This window comes from Aplidium turbinatum, chromosome 2 (genome assembly GCF_918807975.1).
Source record: "Aplidium turbinatum chromosome 2, kaAplTurb1.1, whole genome shotgun sequence".
NCBI lineage: Eukaryota > Metazoa > Chordata > Ascidiacea > Aplousobranchia > Polyclinidae > Aplidium > Aplidium turbinatum.
This window is the reverse complement of record NC_137473.1, coordinates 43262146-43281920: the sequence shown is the minus strand read 5'-3', so window position 1 is coordinate 43281920 and position 19775 is coordinate 43262146. Positions and strand designations below refer to the sequence as shown.

The window sequence follows — 19775 nt, the reverse complement described above, 5'->3', positions numbered from 1 at the left end:
TTTTTGTAGTATCTACAATGTTAAAACCAAGCAGTTGTTGGTGCACCACTCTCAACAAGCAGTAAAGCGGTACCACACTCTTAAACAAAGATGTTGATTGGTCAAAATAACATCATGATTATGAAGTTGCACCTGATTAGTCTTAATCTTCGAATTTTAGTCGTTTTAGAGTTAGTAGAAATAAGGTAGTGAGCTTGTAGACACACATTCGGCTTTAGGTTAGAGCCATTATATTACCTCAGGCGGAAAATTGGTTGAAAAAATGGCCGGAAACGGTGCAGGAGGTTGTTCGATTACTGCTATCAAGTTGTAGACCAACAAATCCATTGTTTGTAACACATTTTGACGAGAATAGAGTGCATAAATAAGTCGACTGATTTGTCATGTGCATGTTATTGTCAAGCATTCCGGCGTCGTGCGAGGGCTTTCACCTCTGGGCTGTGCAACCGACAACATTGATTACTTCTGTAGAGTTGTGAGTTATTTTATGCAAAAGTTACCTATTTCAACTTTTTATTTCATAGTAAGATTTATAGCGAGATTATAAATCAACTGCTAATTTTAAACAGGAAAAATTTTATCTCCCATGTGGTCAAACAAAGCAACAAAATTATTATCACAAAATCGTTTGGTTTTATCAAGCCGATGCAACTCTTGATCTGCTGTAGTAAGACAATGTTTCATTTATGGTGCCTTTTAACAAACTAGCTTTCATTCTCTGAAGGGTAAGCTTGATTCAATCTTATCCTTTTCTGTTGCAACCTGGCGTAGCTTACAGCAACAGTCGTTTTCAAAGTGATGACTTGATTTGATTTGTGTATCAAATTCACAACATTATTGTTTTCGATGGCCGTTTCATATGGCGCTGATGGAGATAGTAATTATCGTTGTCTGTTTATTGAATCAGGACAGAGAAAATTTAAATCGATGCAAATTGGCAAAACGCAGAAACTCTCCAAGGGTTTTTTGTTTCTACTGAAATGACTTCACAGTTATGTTTGTACACAGTTATGCTTTGTTTATCAATCTATCTTATTTAACAAACTCATTTAATATTTTGCTAGTTGGTTATATCTTTATCATATGATACGGAACAAAACAAATATTTTGCGTGAAAGCGAAGATTCAAATACAATGAGCGCTGGAAGTATTGAAAGCATTCACAACGATAAAACCAATCGGATGACATCAGGTTTGAAATAAAGCGATTTGAGAAGTGAATGCAACGGATAATAAACGAAAGCATAATTTTGCTCAACAAAGCATCTAATGTTGTTACAATTATTCATAACTTGATATTCACGGGCACTGACATAACGAGGCTAATTGTGTAATATCCTAAAAGAATCATTGTAAGCAACACGTAATCGCTTTGTATTGGAAGATCTAAAGTTGTTCTACAACTGGGATGCCTAAAATGACATATAATAAGAACGAAAAACAATACTTTTTACAGCCGGTGAGCATTTAGCAAAATGAGATTTTGCATTGTTTGTCGCACAGTACTAAGACCGTATGTGCCTTGAAGTGTCATTTTTATCTGAGAGAAAATCTCAATAAAGACACCGAAGTATTATACAGAATCTGTAAACATGTGGCACGAAGCAGCTAACTCAGTTTTCGGGATTTTCCTCTACTTCGGCACCACAGAGCTAAGTTATTTCTACTAGAACACAAGGTCGACTTGCCTTCGCTGAGCAACCCAGAATAAGGGGGGCTCCAACTCTCGCAGATGTCTTCTACAAATTTTGTCACTTTCTCCATCAGTCATCACTCCCAGCAGCTTTAAGAAAAGCATGAAAGGGTATTACATTCCTGGAATTGCTTCGAAAGTTCAAACCTTTTCCATAAAAACAACTGGACTTTTTAACGCATCTCCTCCCTCTTATGACGTATCCAGCTGGACAAAAGCAGCCGGCTACACACTGTCGTCTGCATCTTTCTGTTGTTTGCTTCCCAAGGCGAATGCTTCTGTAAGAGACACAGCAAGGTCACAAAGAAATATGAAAATATTATTTACATACATGATATCAACTCATTCTTGTTTTCATATTGACATTTACGATAGATCTGTTATGTTTGGAGGAACGTTGCGCAACTGAACTTGAGACCGATCACTTGTGGATTGTTTTAAGATTGTAACGTTTGAGTGAACCAATTTTTACACTGACAACGTGATAATGACTTGTGACAACTTCTGTAAGATGAAGAAACGAATTGACATGCAAGAAACATTTCAATACAAATATTTTTTCAAAACATTTATCCCGTCAATATAGGGTTAAATCACTCGCACAGACGTAGGCCTAATTGAAAAAAAGTTCCATCATCAAACATATGATTTGCAGGATAAGCTTGCCAAAATTTTGAGCGTGATTGTTTAATTTTCAAAATATTTTTCTTGGATTAAGAAAGTTTGTAAGCTACTGAAACAGGTCAGAAAAAGGCAAGTTTTATTTTTTCTTTATGATCTATCTTTGACTTGATTTTGTTTGCTTAAGTTTTTCACTGACTGCCAGTTATTTCAATAACTTAGTCATGTTTACATTTCTGTGCGTTTCTCGGTCGAAAAAATAAAATGTTTCACCATAGACAAATATAACCTTACAACCAGATAGCATTTAACATAATAACATGAAAATAAACTAAAAATTACGAACGTTTTCGGCCATACTCATGTTAGCCCTTTTCAAGATACTAAAATCCATGAGACTTTGCTCATAAAATCTTGCAATTTTCGTCTCAATAGGCAGCTGTTTCCGCAGGCGCCTCCTATCTGCTAAATGCTTTCACGTAACTTTACGTCACTGATTTGTGTTTTTCTTAGGCAATTAAACGTCATGTGATTTTGCCTTTCCTCTGCCTTGCTGATTCATTCTTATGCGTTTATTTTTTCGATTTTTGTGTATGTAGATCAGATCTGTTATTTCAATTTGTGAAGAACATCAGTAAGTTGGTTACTTGAAAAGAGCTAACACAAGTATGGCCAAAACGTTCATAATTTTTAGTTTATTTTCATTCTATTATGTTAAATGTCGTCTGTTGTTAGGTTTTATTTGTCTATGGTTAAAAAAATCACCTCTCTACCAAAACTGTATTAAATAAAATTTAAAAACCAAGCACTCACTTGCAGGACTGCTTGCAGGAATCTCCACAAAAAGAATAGATTTTGCCATACGAACAAGTTTCTATAAATGGAAGCCTACATGTCACGTCAGGAAGTTGAAAAGACAATATTATAAACTATATTTATGTTTGAAATACTTTGGTTTGACAATAAAAGCAACGTTTACAAAGCAAAAGTATCTTACTATTATTCTGTTAGAAGCCAATCTGCGAATAGATGAGTATAAAAATATGATATCTTATCTATAGCCAAGGCGATTTTATTGCCTTTATTGTTTACTATGGGGATTTGCATGGATCGTGGAGCCATGGTATATGACACTGTCCACAGATTAAGATTTTAGTTTATTGCATTATTGTCATTACAGATCTATCGTTTGTCAGTTGCAGAGTGTTTGCTTTTCATTACAAATTACCTTTACAATTTATTTGTTTACTCCACATAATTTCCACCCCTTCTCGTTGACATGCTGAAATGTAAGCTTTGATGGCTTTACAAGAGCACTTCCCCTCTTCAGGACATGCTTTTGCATCGGCACGACATGATCTGAGTACAAAAAGCAGTGCTGCTTTTCTTTCAATAACTGAATTTCGTAAATTTAAAACTTAAAAATAAAGAATTGGTTCATTTCGAAAGAAATCCAATGCATGCTTTTAAGAACTTATCCATTGGAAGAGAAATGCAGTGATTAATCCAATTTACTATCTAGACTTAAAACATAAACTAGAAGGCCTACCACGACACTTGACAGCAGTAAGAAAACATTTTCGACAATGTGTTATAAAACAAAATTCGATTAAAACTTTTTAAATATTTTTTCTTGACAGCTTCACCTTACTCTAAATATCGCTTGGGGTGGATTTTTCGCCTGCATTTTTCAAATTTCTTTGAATTGAAGATACGACAGAAATTTTTCTTTGATGTTTCTAAAGACACCCTTCGGGAAGTAGATTGTCTTATCCTATAAAGAAATGAATTAACTATGAAATAGTAGAGATGGAGCCAACGATGAAACCATTAACAAAACCAAGAATGTGATTATCTAAATTCTAAAGTAGCCAAAAATTTTCATCATTATCACGAAATAACGATAAAAGTGTTATTGCCATTTTTAGTCCACGTCGTGGTATAATATCAGTATTGTCTAACTGTCACACAACAACAGCTGAGCACGCAGCCTTGAACCACCTACCTAAGATCAATGCTGTGTTTTGCGCATTGCTTGCTGCTTCCAATCTTCCACGACTTTGCAAAATCTGCAATCTTAAGCTTGAATAAACCATCACTTCCGATGATGTCATCTCTTGGAAAACCATTGAAATTACCGCATAAACCGCAGAGGATTCCTTGGAATTGGGGAGAAACAAAAACTTCCAGAAAGCTCTCCCCATCCCAGTCAAGTCCAACCTCTGTGAACGTACAAGGTTCACTTCTATCTCAAATAGACTAAAGATGCCATCACTACAACGAGATTGTTTCGGAATAATGGTTGGGTAACCTTTGCAACTTTCGTACAGCTTTAAGCAGCTTCTTAAATATAAATGAATAATATCCCAGTCACAAAATTCTACACTGAAACAAAGGTTTCAGGCATTATTTTACAAAGATATGTTTCTTTAAGTGCAATATTTTACTTCAGCTTATGCTAAATATTGTGTAACAAAGAAAAATGCGATAAAATCTGAAATAAAAACATTTACAAAAACCTGAATTGCTTCTGACTTTTACCAATTGGTTTTCCTTCCAAATCAATAGTTGATGATCAATAAATGGAAGAGATATTTTTGCTTCGTTTATTTTTACAACGTGACCCTGATGGAGAGAGATGGTTCTCTTCTCGTGTCCTGTAGGTGGCACTATTGGATAATTAATTGCGGTGTTTGTAGCCTACTAAGGACCTCCAAGCGACTGATTCAACCTTTCGGAATGTATGTTTGCACAATTTTTTTGACTCTCAGCTTTATTCATAAAATATTTTTGTGAATTTAAACTTATTGCTAGTTTGTTTCGGATTGCGTTTTGTGATTTGTAATACACTTAAAGCAGGAGCGAAAAAATGTTACTTTTTTCTGACTACCCGTCGCATTAGCAAAAAGGGAGGAAAATAATAACTTGTAAGTGAAACAACTTGTCGTTTGTTATTTATCAAATCGTTATTGAAATAAATTTAACAAAATGCAATTTTATTAGCAGGACTAAGGATATTTTATAAACCAACTTAAAAACATTGAAATATCTACATTCCCTCATAATTCACAACAGAACATCATGTACAAGCATTCGCGCTTACGTCTTAAACTCTGTGGCGTTAAAAAATTGTAGTAATTGCTTGCAAAGTATTTTTTTATCTTGCATTTGCTTTTGTGTTTAGTTTTCACCAGTCTTGAAAAAAAAGGAAACACTTTCTAAAGAGATTCAACTGATAGAGACTGACTTGCTGCATCTATCAATCTCAAATGAACAGAGTTCGTCCATGAAACTCGGGTCGGTTGTTTTCTTTTGTTTTCGACGATAACGCTGAAATTTCGTCCAGCGCAGTCTTTGGTGAGAACATACTTGCAGTCCCCTTGAAAACTGAACGGTCTTCCATCGAAAGTTTTGTAGTGAGGGTCACCATACACTGTGCATACTCCTGGCTCTGCGTTGACGAAAGGTTTACAAAATTGAAAATGTTTTTAATAGTTTTACACATGTACATGTTCATCGAGTGCCAATGAAAGTTTGGCCAAGAAAGCTCGGACCAATTTGGCTAAAATAAGGTTCAACTGTCACATATACCGCAAACTAAAAAGTATTTCCAACCACCGTTGCTTTGAGAGGGCTTTTGGGACTTTTTGTCCTAACTTTTTGTGACTTTCATTTGTTAAATTTTCTTTAACTCCCATCGTTTGCAAACACATTGTTTTTGTTCTCAAATGTCATTGCAGACAGATCTTGAACAGGGCAGTTTATCAAGATAAAAGAACAATATTTGAAAACAGCAACTGACTTCGTACTGTTTGTTTTGGTTAAATACGGCATATGTGGAAACTGGAAAGTGTTTTAACTTACCTGTAACGCACTGTGGACAACAGGAACCCGGCAGTTTATCCAATATCTTTCCCTGTATCCAAATAGCAAAAGTTAACATTTGGAGATTATTGTATCAAGAGCTATTTTTCAAAAGATTCTCTTGCAAGAATAACGTCATACCGTCAAACAATAAAAAATCAAACCCGCACAGCGTGAGGAGTGAACGAAATTATTTTTAAGCGACCAGTGCTCATAAACCCAATTAAAAATTACACATTTCTAAAACTTGGGCAAACTAATATAATAGTATGGATACGTTCATGATTTAGTGTTGAAATAAATCAGAAATTAAAGTGAAAATTGTTTGAGTACCTGCAGACCAAAGTCAAAGAACAAACTAAATAAACACTTAAAGATTTTACACTAGCAGGCGATTCATTAAGTTAACTTTAGGATTGATGATAGTTAGTTATTTGATCCGTAGTGGGTATTTCAAGGTGGAAATTTTACTAATCTCAATTTAAACACAAACTTTATACTTTCGATTTACATACCGGTTTAAAGGGTTGACCATTTGCCTTGTATAAATGCGAGTAACATTTATGAAATGTAGTTTTGGGAGAGAGTTTGCTTTCTTGTACCAAAGACAGGCAAGACACAACAATACAACAGGGTTGAGCATTATAACAATATATTTTACATATTTACAAATAATTTTAGCAGTCGAACGTTTTCGGCTTAACTTAAAGGTGCACTGCAACGAAAATATATAGCTTTTGTATTCATAGATCTTTATGAGAAAACGCAATTTGTGACAAAAAAAAATTTTGGGGGTTTGTCATTAGCTCAAAAATCTAATAAAAGGGATATTGATTTAAAGGATTCTGATTGGTCAAAATCTTTGATGACGTAGTTGGTTGTTCAGGCAGAATTCAGAACCACTAGTTTGCATACAAATAAACTATAAACAAGTGGGCTACATATACAAAGAACAATTTTATACTTGAGTTTTACGCTTTGGGATGTTTTTTTGTATGGCTCCCGGTTGTAGTAATGTGAAAGGGGTACACTTTCATCGTTTACCTCTGAATAATCAAGACAAGCTTAAGAAATGAATCTCTGCTATGAAACTCAAAAACCCACCATTCAACACAAGCACTGCCGTGTGTGCAGCGACTTTTTTCTGGCCGGAAGTGGCTATACTTACGGTGCCGTAGATATAGCCGTTCCATGCCTTTTTTTTAATCTTTACGTCGCTTTTACTGCGCATGCGCACTGTTGCTGCGCATATTTCTTCCACCTTCTCTTCAAAGTGAAAGACGAACAAATGAAAAAAAGTGCATATATAACTTCTAAACTCAACTGGTTTTGCCAAGTGAATCAGTGGCGCGTGCGATTTTTGTCTGGTTCGTACCCCTGGGTTCGTACTACCAAGGATATGAGTTCGATACCACCAGGAGGTGTTTTTCTTTTGAAGTAAATTCTAACCCGAAATGACTCAATCGTTAGACTGCGCATTTTTTGGCCGTGTTTAGTTTGCTTTAATTTCTGACCATCACAACGAAAAAACAGTGTATGACAAACATAGCAGAGGTCTAGAAAAAAGTAGAAGCGACAAAACGCGGACGTTATAGCGTGCATGATACCAAAGCAGGACAATCAGTTTAAAATATGGCACGGTCGCAACACCTTAATAAATTTTTATAAATTTAAAATTTTTTAAAGAAAAAAACTCACTAGCCTTTTTTTCTCTTTTTTCTAAATTTATAAAATTAAAATTTTTATCTGGCTTTTGGCAACATTCGTTTTCCATCATTGTTGGCATGATGGCACAATTTCCACACCTACACCATTTCAAATTCTCCATCCGACTGCTGTCCGAGCTGGCACTGTCGGAGCTCGAATCCGAATCACAGTCATCTCTGTCAAGGCACTGTCTTTTTGGTTCAAACAAAAATCCTTTTCTGATTTCAGACATCTTTAAAGATTACGACTTATGCAACGCTTCCAGTGTTAATGTATGAAGCTACCAACTGAGTGAACAACCAACTACGTCATAAGGCACATAGCGCCATCCGGTGACTGATTTTTTTTTCGTTATATTCCCCAAACAAAAAAATTTATCAAAAAAATTTTTCGAAAAAGATAATACTTAAACACCAAAGAAGCAACAACAAAATTTTCATTTTTCATTTCAGGTCCCCTTTAAGCCCTCATCAGGAATCTGAAAACATTTATAAAAATGCAATAAATGTCTACTTTCTGAAGGTAACTAGCTAACTGACTATAAGCATCAATATAACTTATGAGATGTTCTTCATCCATCGGTTCATAGAAAAATACGAAAGTAAGACTACAAATTTTAATAGCACAATGAAGCTAACCTTTCCACACGTAATTGGAGTCGTTTGGCATCTCAGACGGTCACAACTGACAGTGCCATTTTTGCAAGAGCATATTAGACATGGGTCTTGTGGACTTCTCCATGTTTGTGTTGTCTTAAACTAAAAATAAGATAAGAATTACGAAAATTAAAATACTGACAATAATTTTAATGCGAAGAAGAATTGCATAGTTTGTTTTGAGAGGTTTTTGTAGAAACCAAACAAAACTTTTCACAAAGAATTTCAAACTTGAAACAAAAGCCTTTGCATCAAAACAAAATACCGAATTTTAAAGTGCGGTATTCTATTATTATCATTTAGACTTGTCTTATAGTCTATATGTCATTTAGTCTCGATAGAAGAAGAAGACTTGTTTTATCCATTTACTAAAACATTTAGCAGAAGTTGAGTAGTATGGCAAGTGAAAGACCAATAGAAAGTATTTCACTTTTCATGTAAATTTAAATAAGAAAAATCACTTAAAGTTGAATGAAACTTGAGGCAGCATACTGTACACTAGTTTAGTTGTTTCTGTGAAATTATTCATCTTGTTGATGTTCAGTAAATCTTGATCTTACTGCATTAACGTTGACTACATTTAAGCTATGTAAGCCTTTTTTCCAGCCCTGTAGCCTGTTGTAAGCTACAGCTTCACTTTTTACAGCACGTCATATTAAATTAAAAGTACAGTAAGTATTACTTGACTTAAATTGCTTTCACCAGCAACACTGCAATTCTTTGTGCTGTTAGCTGGGCATCGAGGACAACATTCATCAACCATCCATTGTTGTTCAGAACATTCTGGATCGTTTTGGCATACCTCACGGTCGCATAATATCGTCCCGTTCTAACAAAAGTTCATCACAACGTTTAATTACGTTCTTAGCCATAATAATCCACTATAGCCTACAACAGTATTTAGAGTTATTAGAATTTCTTTTTACAGTCAAAGCCACTTTTAGTGGTTTCAAGGAGACTGTGATACAGTTTTTCTTTTATGAAAGAAAAACTTGTTCAATTAGATTTTGCAACATATTCTTCACAATTATATAAAAAAGAGGAAAGTTTCTATCTTGTTTGTATTATTAAAAGTGAAGAAAATTGAAAGTTACTTAATAAAGTGAAAAAAATTGCATTAACGTGTTTTCAGTTCTTCACTGAAAAGAAAGATATTTATCAGTCACAGACTACTAAAAACGTTAACACTTTTATTGAATAAAAGCTTAACTATTCAATAAATTCCAAGGAAGTTTTTAAAGAGATCAATTTGGATTGGATGGTTTCACTTGGAGGCAATAATGTCCAATACAACCTGGCAAGTACACTGTGTGCATTCGTCTATTCGAACTGTTTCATAATCATCCAGATGCCCACCACGAAACCAGCAGCGGCCTTGGCTGAGTGGATGCACTAGCTGTTGCCCTATAAGACATGAACTTAAGTTACTTATAATTTCAATTTCATGCAAAGAAAACACAGATTGAAAAAGCCTGACTGAACATTGATTATTACTGGTAGGACAAGTGATGACAGTGAGAAAGACCAAACTTGTAAAATAAATGGTTTTGGTTGGTTGTTTTTTGAATGTTTAACCTCGGATTGACAAAGCCTTGGTAGGGTATTCCTGGTAGTTTCGCATACTTTCAGAGGCTTTTGACACAGGGCCGGTTACCGAGATTGGCAGAGTGAAGTTTTTCGATTGTTGAAGCGTTATTGCCGGAGAATTATTCCATTCACTCGGTGCCGCTGAATGGAGAGCAGTCCTGAAATGAATGGAGAGCGCCGCATGATCTTGAGCCCGGCGCGTAACCATTGAGCTAACGGGGCGGACGATGATGGTTATCATGTTAGTAACCTATTTTTCTTCGCTAGTTATGAATTGGAAAAGATGATAAACATGGCTCGTGCCAGAAAGTAGCTCACAAAACTGTCACTAGATTTTTGAACTCTTTGTCTGTGCAAATAGTAGCAGTCAGTATAGCGGCCACGCTGAACTTCTTGTTCTTGATAAGTCACAGTTGACTGATGTTATCGGAATTTTTAAATTTGTTTAGATGCTTGATCTTGACAGTTTTGCATACTTGTTTTAGGCGGTTTAAGTCACTGAGGTAAATTAGGTCACCGAAATTGACAAAATGAAGTTGGTATGTTATTTTATCTACTAAGTTAGATGTAGTTAAATAGAGATATAATTTTTTTAAAGGATAAAATAGCTTAAAAGTGCATTTGTAGATGCAGTGGATTTAAAATTTGCAGCTGAAAGGAGTGGGGTTAGTAACATAGCATAGGCCTCAGATATTGTTTTGATCAAAATAGTAAAAAAAATTCTTATTCCTAACAAACCTCTTCACTAACACAGTAAATTAATGGATGTTAACATGAAATAGAGAGTCAGACAAACTAATGTTTCTTTGCTAACCTGTACACCTCATGCAGCAGCCATCCTCGTCAAGTCTCTGTTGTTGCTTTTCACAAACCGGCACTGGACATACTTTTTTTCTGCATTCAGTCAGGCCTTTCTAAGTACAAACACGACTACATTTAAATTAAATAATATGAGATGTTCTACTGGTGCAAATTAAGCTAAACTATCACAAGATGTATACAGTGACAATCTGCTTTTATCTACAGTGACATCTACAGTGACATCTTGTGATAGTTTAGCTTAATTTGCACCAGTAGAACATCTCATATTATTTAATTTAATGCCTAGTGAACAGCCTCATTCAATTTTCAGTACATTTAAATTGTTATTAAAAATTTAGTTCAATCAAATTACTTTTCTTTAATTGTGAGGAATAGCAAATCTCGGCTATAGAATCAATATTGATGATGAGACAAATTTACTGCAAGTTCTCGTTTAGCTTTAAGTCATCTTTTAAGAACAAACCTAGCCTACTGCTCTCATTGTTTTTTCGAATTTATTGAATCTCTGAGAGGTTGTTCTAACCAGGGCTGTAGAGTTTGTTTCATTAATAAATCAATTTGGAAGTTGCAGATATTAACTTCTCTAAACTTTCATTGGGTGAGAACTATCTGTTCTACTCAATTAAAAGCTATAACACAATTATCTTTTGCGAACGTACCTTGCACCAGCATACAATGCAACGACCTCTTTTTTCTTTTGGCGTGTGATTAGCAATACATCCTAAAGACATTACAGAGTTTATTGCCTGAAACAAAACAAAACGTTCAACTGTCTTCTCTTGCATGAAATCCTACAAAATATCAGAAGCATTCTGTTTACGATAATATGATATCCGAATTTTAGCACTAAAGTCGACCGCTCAACAACTCTTCATGCTCCAATCTTCAAATTGTTTCTATTTTCTGTTTTTATGCAAGACCAATTAGAAATTGAAATAAAATTGATGTAAATTCAGTAAATTGAAAAAAGTTTTAAAAAAGAATGCTCTGACCTAGCATTGACCGTTTATAGAAACAGTGGTTATGTGATAGGAAATGGAATTTAGTGTAAATATATCGTTATGTCGTCAACATGAAATTTTTTACAAACCCGTTCTCAGCAAAGCAATCTTTTTTACATTGGTTGAACATCTGTGTATGAAGGGCTGTTAAGAATGGATTGTTGATCGTTAAGAATGGAGAATTAGTCCAATAAACATTATTTGAAGCTGCTAACGTCGTAGACGGGGTAGAGTTAAGTAAATAGGAGACAGTTGAGAATGATTTGAAACAAAACATTTTGCTGAAATGTGATCACTAACTAGTCATCTAGAATCTAGTTGACAAGAGCTTGGAAACGTAGTTAGGAGTAAGAAAGGATTATTGTATTTATTTCTTATTGCGTAGACTAGAAATGTGCGTGAGTAAACTTTTGTGCAGATTGTCCTTTTAACTTTTTGAAAAGAAAGTGATTGAAGTCATTCTGTAACTTTCATGTGCAACAATCCACCTATGCTGCCTACTCAGGCTGGACTGAATTAAATGCTCGAGCACTTTTTGTAGAATAAATTGAGTTACATGAATAGAGATTACCAAATCAATTATAAATTAATATTTGAAATAAATGTTTTTTTTTTGGTCGGAGTTTCGAAGTTTATTCTTTTGGTTGGTTGGTTGGTTGGTTGGTTGGTTTTGAGTTTTTATCATCAGACTGATAAAGCCTTGATAAATTATTCCAAGTATATTTTCGCCTACTTGGAGAGGCTTTTAACACAGGGACGGTTACGGAGATTCAGAGTAAAGTTTTTGATGGTGGTTGGAGTGTAGTTGCCGAGAAATTATTCCATCCACAAGGTGCCGCTGAATGGAAACCAGTTCTGAAATGCGTTGCTCAAGCGCACGCCCGAACTAGTGCCGATTGGTCTTGAGGCCATTGAGCTAATGGGAAGGGAAAATTTGTAATACTGCCAATTTCCACAATACAAGGAGTAACGTTATTTAGATTTCCGCAAGGTCATTATGTTTTTCATATTGCATCATTTCATATCGTCAAACTGTAGCAGTTTTGTAGATCATACAAGGGCTGGTGTATTTTAAATTGATTTGCCCGTGGTAGCATTGCTTTGTGTGGTTATTCTTTGCCTACCTTGCTTTTTGTTTCGATGCGTTAAACTTATCAAGATGTGTTCTTTTCATGACCATCCACACTCTTAGTCATGCATCCTGGCCGATCTTCATGGCAATTGTCTATTTATTCAAATTTTAAAATATTCTATTTCTGATAAATTTGCTTGATATTTTTTTTTTCGTCTTAAATTTTTCTGGAAGTGTTGCGACAATGACCAATGCTGTAACCTAATAACTTACTTTGATTCAAAGCTCATCATAACGTTTGAGTTTTGTCGCTTCTACCTTTTCTAGACCTTTCTTATGTTGACATGTATTGTTTTTGCTGTGATGGTCAGAAATAAAAGCAATTGAACTTGTAGAATAACAGCAGGTAGTATATCGACTACCTTCACAAAGTGGACAGGTAGTTGAACCGTCAGAGGGCGATATAGGACTTTTGCATGGCACGTGACATTGAATAAGAGATCTGGTGATAATTCCATCCTGAAATGATTGTAATGGCTTTTATTATTCTTTTAATCTCGCAATGTACTGAATAAAAATATTTTGCACGCAAGTTGAATTGATGGTTTACATTAACACTTTTTTTTTTATAAAATACGTCTTATTGGAAATAAATAACGACAGCATCTGTCATGGGCTAATCAACAAGAATAATGTTTCCTTATATTTTTCTAAAGTTGTATACTCACACGATCACATTGATATAAATAAAATGTTGAAACCTGGCAAATGTGAAATTTCCTTTCCCTTTTGAGTTTTGTAGAATTGTCTTCCCAAATGTCTCCCGAACGATATTTTGCTTTGTTCAAGACGCAATCTTGAAGATTAAAAAGTTATTTTTGAAAGCCCACAAGTGCTGTATTTGTGAATCCAAAATAAATTAATAAAGTTTCAAAATTAGCAGTGGAAAGTTTTAGGAAAAAAAACTATATTAAGCTTAGGAAGAAACTTAGAAGTCAGGTATGAATGAAAAAAAATTCAAAGCAAATGAAAATATTCACTTGTCTCACCATGACATTCTTTGCAACATTGAGTCTTGATGTTTATGAAATATGTGCAGCGCGGTGTGGTGGAACATGTTTTTTGAAAACACTGCACTGAGCCATTCTGAAATGATATATTATTGTTTTGTCTATCACGATATCATTGTAAACTATATGCTAGCATATGCTGACCTGATGGTACTGATAAGACACTGTGCATAGATATACTGTATATATAGGCCTATAGGCAATTCAATTGCTTATGGCCTGCAATGAGCATGATACGTACTGTATGGTCCACATACCCCAAAAAGATCTATAAAACCCTTTAACCTGTTAAGTGGGATGACAACAATTGTCGTCCGAGACAGTCGCTCTTGCTGTGCGTAAGACAACTACTGTCGTTTTCTTAATCGCAGCTATTCATGGCACTTTTAACTTCCCTGGAAGAAACCGAGGAAAATTGTTTTCAATGACAATTGCAGTCTGACAGAAATAATGCAGTGATAATGCGATTACATCAGGAAACAATAGTCCAATATCAACTTCTACGGAATGGTCAAAACGACAAAATGAAGCAAAAAGTACAAAAAAGAAGCTTGTTGCGCTGTGGGCTGGGGACTCTCCAAAACTCTACAAGGCGATAATGCGACAAAAATACTGGGAGTCGCTAAATTAAATGCGCACAGTAACTCGAGTTGCAAAAAATCAATTAAGCACTTAAAAATTAAAATTACATCAAAATTATCACTTTGAGTCACTGTTAGAAACTTCTGGATCAGCATGTTTTACAGTTCTTTGAACGGGGTGCGTGATTATAAAAAGTCGAAAACTACTGAACTCGAGCCAGTAAGATAAATATTAATGCGTAATAGATTAGAGAAAAATTTTAGAAAAAAAAAACAGCACAGTGCAAATGTGTAAAGGTAATGACACAGCATAACAAATTTTCGATAAAAAAAAAGTTTTTAGTACCAACATGGTAAAAACACTAGTGGATTCGACACACTCTATAGTATTCGTCATGACTGTCTCCCAAAGGATGTAACGAAAGGTGTGTCAGAAGCAATAAAGCGAAGTAAAAGCAATCAGAATGTTAGATCTTCAAAAAATAGTTTAAAGTTTTTTTTTTTGTGAAATGAAAAAGGAAGCTGAAGATAGAGAGGTGTGGACAGAGCAGTGAGCCGGCCAACTCCTAACAGTTTCATGAGGGAGAAAACACAACCAACTTTAAAATGACACAAGAATGTAACTTCAACGTTCTATCACATAAAAATCGCTCCGGATAGCTTAATGGTATTGCGTACATTGCACGTGATCTGGAAAATTGAAATCGGGCATTCATCGCAGGTGATAGCACATTTCATGCAGTGCAAATGGCAGTCAACTGGGTGTCTCAAGCAGTTTGAGTCATTGAAACATACTTAACCAAGGTGCAATTTTCAACTTCAACTCTGTTTATTTTATAAACGTGAAAAACACTTCATTCCGTATTTCCTGCCCCTAAGTAAGAAATGAGTATGAAGGCAACACACGCCATTGATGTACACTGTACAGTACAACAGAGAGGATGTTAGTCACAAATTCCTCAATTGCAATCTTTATAGCAGCGACCCAGTCGGTTTCAATCACGGCCCTAGCTTTGTTTTTCGTTTGATGTTGCAACGCCATTGTGGTAAGCGGTTGTTTTTGTTTGCTCGATCTACTGTTTCACCCACGACCTCTTGAACGCTGTAACTAAAGCCAATCGACTAAATGAGCATTGACCTGGACATTTTCCTTGCAAGAAGACACACCTATTCTAGTTAAAGTGTGATGACATGTTTCAATGAAATTTCAAGCGGTTGTCTTTATCAAAGCAAGCCGATATTCCAACAGTTGTTTGAATGCCACAAATCTAGCAGATCCGACTATTCAAAAAACAACCAACAAGTGACTTATTATTGGAGGTTCTCATAATAATAAACGTTTTGTGATGGGGGATATTTGCATATTCAATTTTTAAACCAACGAAGACATGAAGCTAAGAGCTAAGATTAGGAGCTGCTCCACCTTTTTATACCAAACTTTAGCTTCAAGATTTCTCTTCAAGCATCATTGGGCTGCCGTTGCTTTTAGTTATCATGCATCATTTTTCAAATCAAGACATGCGTGAACCAGTTTTTAACAAAAGCAGCTCTTCTAAATAATACATTTCTGCGAATACAATGTATATAGTCACTAATGCATTGCCTCAGAAAGGTAACGTATTAATTTTTCAGATTAAGTTTCGTCTGTGAAGTTCACACAAAACAACCTTGAATTCCAAAGCCAAAAGTGTTTGTCAAATCTTAAACTTTTGAATTTGAGTCAGTGGAGATGCTTTAGTTTCAATTTTTGAAATTACTTCATTGTCACCAGATATTACAAAGATGTCACATATTCAACATTTCAGATGATTATGTTCTTTTGCTTCTTGTTTATTTCTATGGATTTAACAACGTCATCAGGGGATACAATATATCGCTACAACAACTCCTCCCAATTGACTCATGGAGTATCAAACTCTGGCCGAAATGTTTCAAAAAGAAATATTTCATTTGCCAAATACATTGATGTTGTTTTTTGACACGTTAAGTGTTCGAGCATTAGTTTAAATAGAGAGATAGAGATCTACAAGTGTTTGAAGGGTTCAAATGAAACTTAAATTCCAATATCGAATGACACGAGTCCAGCGCCCGCTTGTCTGGGCCTTTTCAATCAATCAATTTTTGTCCTGTCAGTATAATTTTAAATCATAAAAGCAATAAAAAAGCATGATTCAATCTATCCACATTCAATCAAAATCGCATGATGTCAAGTGTTGCTACGAAAAATTGATTCTAAAAATTACATAAAAAAAAAACATAAAAGTTTAATATTAAACTTAGCAAAAGTTTAAATTAAAACTTAATTGGTTTTGAAAAAAAAACAAAGGTTTAATAAATTTCTAGATAGCTCAATTTTTACACATAGATTGGTACAAATCTATCACAGCAAATCACGCAACAAATAATCTAAATAGTAAAATAATAAATATGCTACAACGCAAGCAAGGTTAGTAAGACGTGTTTTGCATTGTCAAAACAAGACGTGTAATCAACAAGAAATATCAAAAGAAAAAACACGTTATCTAACATCAATCTTTTAGCATTGAGCATATTTCTTTCTAAACGCAAATTTTCACTCACTTTGCAAACGCAGGAAAAGCATGGATTGTCGGTGATGAGAGGTATTTGTTTACTTTCGCCTTCCTTTTTGCATTTTTCGATGTTTCCTACACAAAAAAAAAACAGCTTTAAAACTTCTAAAAGCATGGGCTATCATCTTTTGTTGGATGAATCAGATGTGTGTGCAGAAGCTGTAATATACAGGTTACCTTCAGTTCGTACCCAAATGTTGAGCCTAGAGCGAAGCCCGAAATGGGCTAAAAACATGAATTTTCTGATTAAATCAAATTGAAAAACTGGAGCTTTATCTAGATATATATATAAAGACCCATGTAAACATATAAAAATCGCCAAAATTGAGGCCTAAATCTAGCCAATTTTCATAAACTTGAAACAACCTTGATCTGAAGAGATCAATACGACACAAGCCTACAACTCTCGGCTGAGTATTGTACACTATACCATTTTTCAACCTAAGCAATTGAGACATTCTTAAGTTGCAAATATCTTTAAATTAACTAGTAAGTTGATATAAAAATACACCTTAATTTTGTCAAAAAAACAGCTTATAATTTTTATAAACAAATTTTTTCTTATCTTTTTCGACATTAACGTAAATCGTATGGAGTAGCCTATACTGCTGGCCTTCAACAAACCGACCTTCAAAAAATATGTCGTTTGGTTTCAATTTACATTTTTGTTTTACTAAGCATAAGTCATCAACAACTTCTGCTAGCCGGAGCGAAATTAATCACTTTGTGTCATTACTGGTTACCTGCTATCAACCTGCTGTTAGCTACGTTGGCCACAAGTAAGACCAAAAAAACTAATTGGATCCAGCTAAGTGATGGAGTTGACCTTGCATCAGCTGGCTGCATCCACCTGCTCATCGCCATTTTTCAACACTTTCCTCTGTCGTTGGCTGAAATCGAATGATTAAAGTTGATCTTTTCAGTGGCGATCTGGTCAAATACGGGAAGATCGAATTGCTCAAGCCAAATCTGCCTTTGTATCATTCAAAATCATTGAAAGAATTAGTTAAATTTTTTGTTCTATTGTTAAAATTCTTTTTGTCAAAAAACAATCACTGATCATTTACACCTTTGAACAAATTGGAATCGAAACTTCTTTTGAGACTTTTAAACTGATTTGACAACGTGGATACGGTTCAATAACACGATACGTTTTTCTGCTTTAAACTAAGCTGAACTACCACAAGGTGATATCTGCGTCAATTAAACATGCAAAATGAAACTTAACTTTGAAACAAATTTTGCATGTTTGTTGATTTACAACAACAAAAAATGAAATATTTTGATAATATCAAGCAAATTAGGAGAATGAAAAGCACTCCAAAAGTACTAGAAAAAAACAAAAGACAGAACAAACTGGAGAGAGTTCATGTATAGATTACAGCTGAACAAATGTCATTAATCTGTTGAAGAAGAAGAAGGAGAAGGTCCTGTGATTTGTTATGCTAAACAGGTAGTCATTACTTGATGTAGCCCCTGATGAAGTTAGCCATGTCTAATTGATAAAACGTCGAAATAAACGCAGATTTTTACCTTACATATCTTGTGATAGTTTAGCTTGGATACGAGAAGAACGTATCTCACTGTTAAAGTAAAAGCCTCATTTAATTTTTGGTATGTATACTGTTGTTGTAGACTTTTCAATAACCTTCATAAAGTACGCATACCGTTGGACAGCCTATAATACGAATCTTTGCAAGGGTTTTGGTCGAATATTTATTTTTATTTTATGAATACACTGTACAATTATGTTGATTAAAGTTGTTTCTGCTGTGAAACGAAATTACATTTAAAGGCGCTTACGGATGTGGTTAACTTTTTTCATGCTGCCTAGCTTGGCAGAAATATAGTTGGAAAATTTACTTAATCCTCTCTACTGTAGTTACTGTGGTAACTCTCGCTCAAAATCACCTGCCCCAGGAGATCAATGCAGTTCCACCGTAAGTTTTTATTGAATTCAAAATTCTGTTAAAACCTTTTAAAAATAGTATTACTTTTCAAAAATGTTTGCAAATTTTAAAAAATTTCAGAAGGAGTGACGTCGTAAAGTAATATTCGCTCATCAAACATGTAAAAGCCTTTTTTGTGCTTTAACAAGCAAGGGTTGGTACGAATGCGTTTGATCGAAACCGTACAAGAGAACGTAACCGAACCAGGTAAATAAAGGTAGATTATAACTTCTAAAAATATATATTAGGCTACATTTTTCTGCAAGAGGTTTCTAACTGGGAAATGCAACACTTGACTTTTCCAATGAGGTCACAACCAGGGTGGAATACTGTTTTTTTTTTTTAACTGCCAACATCAACAACCACGTGGGTGTCAATGTTCCGTGTTTTTATCTGTTAAATTGTTTATAGTGTCACTAGTTCTTGTACTTGATAAGTTTACAAATAGAAAGTTTTCAGATAGGTCACATCGATGTGATTACATATTGCAGTTAAATTCAAGTTAGAACCCAGCCACTGACGTAGCTAGAAAGAAAGTTTTATGGTGGCAAAATCAACTGT

At 34.7% G+C, this 19775-nt stretch overlaps 1 protein-coding gene across 2 annotated transcripts; it reads right to left on the bottom strand.

The window, feature by feature from the left end:
- Positions 1 to 596: 596 nt before the first annotated feature.
- On the bottom strand, positions 597 to 18155 carry LOC145765130 (BMP-binding endothelial regulator protein-like). 2 transcript variants are annotated; one of them, XM_082576885.1, is made up of 18 exons: positions 18009 to 18155; positions 17255 to 17340; positions 14073 to 14169; positions 13785 to 13879; positions 13446 to 13542; positions 11610 to 11671; positions 10943 to 11042; positions 9836 to 9945; positions 9224 to 9370; positions 8524 to 8643; positions 6179 to 6230; positions 5562 to 5765; positions 4834 to 4971; positions 4320 to 4536; positions 3966 to 4088; positions 3543 to 3673; positions 3128 to 3188; positions 597 to 1971 (listed from the first exon to the last, which is right to left on the bottom strand). In XM_082576885.1, the coding sequence occupies exons 1-18, from the start codon at positions 18127 to 18129 to the stop codon at positions 1764 to 1766; spliced, it is 2169 nt and encodes a 722-aa protein (XP_082433011.1). In that variant the 5' UTR covers positions 18130 to 18155; the 3' UTR covers positions 597 to 1763. The 2 variants fall into 2 exon arrangements, with proteins under 2 accessions (XP_082433011.1, XP_082433012.1); XM_082576886.1 differs by lacking the exons at positions 597 to 1971; positions 3128 to 3188 and having other exon boundaries at positions 3554 to 3673; positions 3961 to 4088.
- Positions 18156 to 19775: the final 1620 nt, after the last annotated feature.